The 3,888-nt window shown below is 44.9% G+C and overlaps 1 protein-coding gene across 1 annotated transcript; it reads right to left on the bottom strand.

The window, feature by feature from the left end:
• Positions 1-426: 426 nt before the first annotated feature.
• On the bottom strand, positions 427-3,173 carry LOC111976165 (transmembrane protein 275-like). Its single transcript, XM_024004929.2, has 2 exons — positions 3,091-3,173; positions 427-2,401 (listed from the first exon to the last, which is right to left on the bottom strand). Exon 2 carries the CDS (start codon positions 2,245-2,247, stop codon positions 1,402-1,404), a length of 846 nt encoding a protein of 281 aa, XP_023860697.1. The 5' UTR covers positions 2,248-2,401; positions 3,091-3,173; the 3' UTR covers positions 427-1,401.
• Between the last annotated feature and the right edge of the window lie 715 nt (positions 3,174-3,888).

The raw sequence follows: 3,888 nt of genomic DNA, 5'->3' as shown, positions 1-3,888 counted from the left end.
GTGATTTGGAAAGGCACACACCTGTCTATATAAGGTACCACAGTTGACAGTGCATGTCAGAGCAAAAACCAAGCCATGAGGTTGAAGGAATTGTCCGTAGAGCTCAGATTGTGTCGAGGCACAGATCTGGGGAAGGGTACCAAAACATTTCTGCAGCATTGAAGGTTACCAAGAACACAGTGGCCTCCATCATTCTTAAATGGAAGAAGTTCGGAACCACCAAAACTCTTACTAGAGCTCGCCYCCCGGCCAAACTGAGCAATCGGGGGAGAAGCCCCTGGTCAGGGAGGTGACCAAGAACCCGATGGTCACTCTGATAGAGCTCCAGTGTTCCTCTGTCGAGATGGGAGAACCTTTCAGAAGGACAACCATCTCTGCAGCACTCCACCAATCAGGCCTTTACAGTAGAGTGGCCAGATGGAAGCCACTCCTCAGTAAAAGGCACATGACAGCCTGCTTGGAGMTTGCCAAAAGSCACCTAAAGAACTCTCACCATGAGAAACAAGATTCTCTGGTCTGATGAAACCAAGATTGAACTATTTGGCCTGAATGTCAAGTGTCACATCTGGAGGAAACCTGGCACCATCACTACGGTGAAGCATGGAGGTGGCAGCATCATGCTGTGGGGATGTTTTTCAGCGGCAGGGACTGGGAGACTAGTCAGGATCAAGGGAAAGATGAAAGGAGCAAAGAACAGAGAGATCCTTGATGAAAACCTGCCCGAGAGCTCAGGACCTCAGACTGGGGCGAAGGTTCACCTTCCAACAGGACAGCGACCCTAAGCACACAGCCAAGACAACGCAGGAGTGACTTCGGGACAAGTCTCTGAGTATCCTTGAGTGGCCCAGCCAGAGCCCGGACTTGAACCCAATCAAACATCCCTGGAGAGACCTGAAAATAGCTGTGCTGTGACGCTCCCCATCCAACCTGACAGAGCTTGAGAGGATCTGCAGAGAAGAATGGGAGAAACTCCCCAAAGACAGGTGTGTCAAGCTTGTAGCGTCATACCCAAGAYMACTCGAAGGCTGTAATTGCTGCCAAAGATGCTTCAACAAAGTACTGCGTAAAGGGTCTGAATACTTAAGGAAATGTTATATTGCCATTTAAATAAATTAAATTAAAATATATTTWAAAAATTATGTTTTTGCTTTGTCATTATGGGGTATTGTGTGTAGATTGAAAAATGATTTAATCCATTTTAGAATAAGGCTGTAATGTAACAAAATGCGGAAAAAGTGAAAGTGTCTGAATACCTTCCGAATGTACTGTATATAGTACCAGAGGAGTATACGGCACCAGTTTATGTAATAGCCAGGAGATACAGCCCTGCTACGTTAGGTAAGGCGTGTTTATAGCCTTCATCTGGATGCTCTCCTTATATTCAATATCAGAGGTCAATGTCTAGTCCTCAGAGGTCAATGCCTGGTCATCAGAGCTCAATGCCTGGTTCTCAGTGGTCAATGCCTGGTTCTCAGTGGTCAATTCCTGGTTCTCAGTGGTCAATGCCTGGTTCTCAGTGGTCAATGCCTGGTCCTCAGAGGTCAATGCCTGGTCCTCAGAGGTCATTGCCTGGTCCTCAGAGGTCATTGCCTGGTCCTCAGAGGTCATTGCCTGGGCCTCAGTGGTCAATGCCTGGTCCTCAGTGGTCAATGCCTGGTCCTCAGTGGTCAATGCCTGGTCCTCTGCGGTCAAGACCTGGTCATCAGGTGTCAAATCTATATTATAGGTCTCTGAGGTGGCGAGCTCACAGGCCCTGGAGGCAGGGTCATCCTCACAGGCTCGCAGTGCAGGGGTGTCCCTATGGGTGGAGTTACTAGACTTGTGGGAGGAGCTCGGGGAGTTGGTGGGACTGAGCTGCACGGCGGTAGTGTCCTGCAGCGTGTGTTCACTCGTCTCCATCTCAAACGTTGCYCCGGCCCCCATCCGCATCAGCCCCCAGCTCTCGCCTCCCTTGGCCTTACGGGTATCGCGGGCTGGGGCCCGTCGGCTACACACGCAGCATGCCCCAAAAAAGGACAGAGCCACTATTAGGAGCAGTGGCCCAATGACGATGGATGGGTTGCTGGCGGGGATGAAGGACTTGAAAGTGAAAGCCCCCACCAAGGTGATGTTGATGCCCGCCAGCATGATSCCCAGGCCACAGGCGCAGCACAGGGCMGGGGAGGGSAAACTCTGGGGCCACAGGCCCCATTTTCTGCATGCTTTCTTGGGCCCCGAGGTCCTGGAGCTCTTCTTGGAAAGGACCATCTCTCTTGGCTTGATGATGGGTACTGTCTAACTCTGATCTTTTTATGATTGCATATTACTTAATTGTCTTATGGATTCAGATACAATGTAATAGGCTTGATTAATGACAAGGTAGTCCAGCCCAGATACAGGTCAGGTCATGGTTTTCTCTGRCCTACAAGAGATAGACAGAAGAGTCAGGTGACGTGTTCCTTCCATAGAAATAGGTTTTCTAGAAATAGGTCATTGTCACACAGGTCTAAAGGTAATTGAACTGACATTGAGGGAGAAAAGCTGATGCATTATGCATCCATGTGTAATAAATGCTACAAAGACCAGATAAATCAAGGGTATTATTATCCTTATCTCTGCAACACACTGATGCCCCGTTTTTTCACGGAGAATAACACATTCAGGACTCGTTGTTATTGTTCACACYTACGGAAAGAACAAGTACAATCCCACTTTGTTCTGCAAGTCAAATAAACYATTGCTTCTATAGTCCTATTTGCAAAGCTACACGCAGACATTCATAGACAACATTGTGGTAGTGATCGTATCTTATTAAAAGTGCATTCTAGACTACATAAATGTGCAATATCAGTTTAAGACTGACAAAGCCAATAAAGAAAACTGTCTAAACTGTTTACACATTTGGCTACCTTGATGAAAAATGAAAAATGTTAGTACCATTATAGTTCTCTCATTTAACTTGTTCTTTAATGACCAACATACAGTATCTTCTAAAATCACTGATTGTCATTTAACAATTCCTTTAGAATAGAATYGATAAATAAATCCTCTCTTGGTGATGAAAACATCAAATAGTGTACAACGCCTTTGAGAGCACTTGATCTTACTTACATTTGATCAGTTCCATCATTTAGGTAATGTTGTTTGAAATTCCCAGTCGTTTGCCTTTCGWTACGAATCYTCGACTTTAGGTTACACTCCTCTTGTGCGCRCACACAGCCAACAAGGTGAAATACCATAGAGTAAAAGAGAAGAGCGCTCGTTAGASTCATGCATGGTTAACGCTAAACCACTAGGGGCACCATTTGAACGCCATTCACCGATGAACACTTGCTGTACAATTACAGTACAACGGAACTGTTAAAGCACATAGACTAACGGTTAAACAAACCAACACAGACAGGATCGTTTTTCAAATAACTTTTTCATTCTATTCCAGATATCTGCAGCAATTGACTATGCAGGCAAATTATATTTTTTGCAGAAATTGAAAAAGCTRAATATGTAGCCTACTATGGGGATAATTCTTGTTAATTAAATTATTGCGATAGCAATGTGAAAAGCTTGTTTTGGAAAGCTGCTTTGTAGACCTATAGCCCAGACAAATGAATCCACACSTGGTTCAGAACTATCCACCAACACAGTGCAACCAATAAAGCATTACTTGTGATACACCTTCCTCTCCAGCACGGAGGGCGTTATGGTCCAAAATCTGTCCAGTGTAAGCCCAATGCGTTTCTATGGGAATAAWATGAAGTCCTAAACTTGCCCTAAAGTAAATTGACGTTTCGTTAAAATTATATAATTACTCCTGTCTAAATAAAATCATTCAAAATACTTCATCAAGGAGCATGACTTAGCCACAGAGGATCAATAGCTTCTTAAATGTTTTTGTTGTGGATTGTTTCT

This window comes from Salvelinus sp. IW2-2015, linkage group LG16, assembly GCF_002910315.2.
Source record: "Salvelinus sp. IW2-2015 linkage group LG16, ASM291031v2, whole genome shotgun sequence".
Lineage (NCBI taxonomy): Eukaryota > Metazoa > Chordata > Actinopteri > Salmoniformes > Salmonidae > Salvelinus > Salvelinus sp. IW2-2015.
This window is presented reverse-complemented; position numbering and strand designations above follow the sequence as displayed.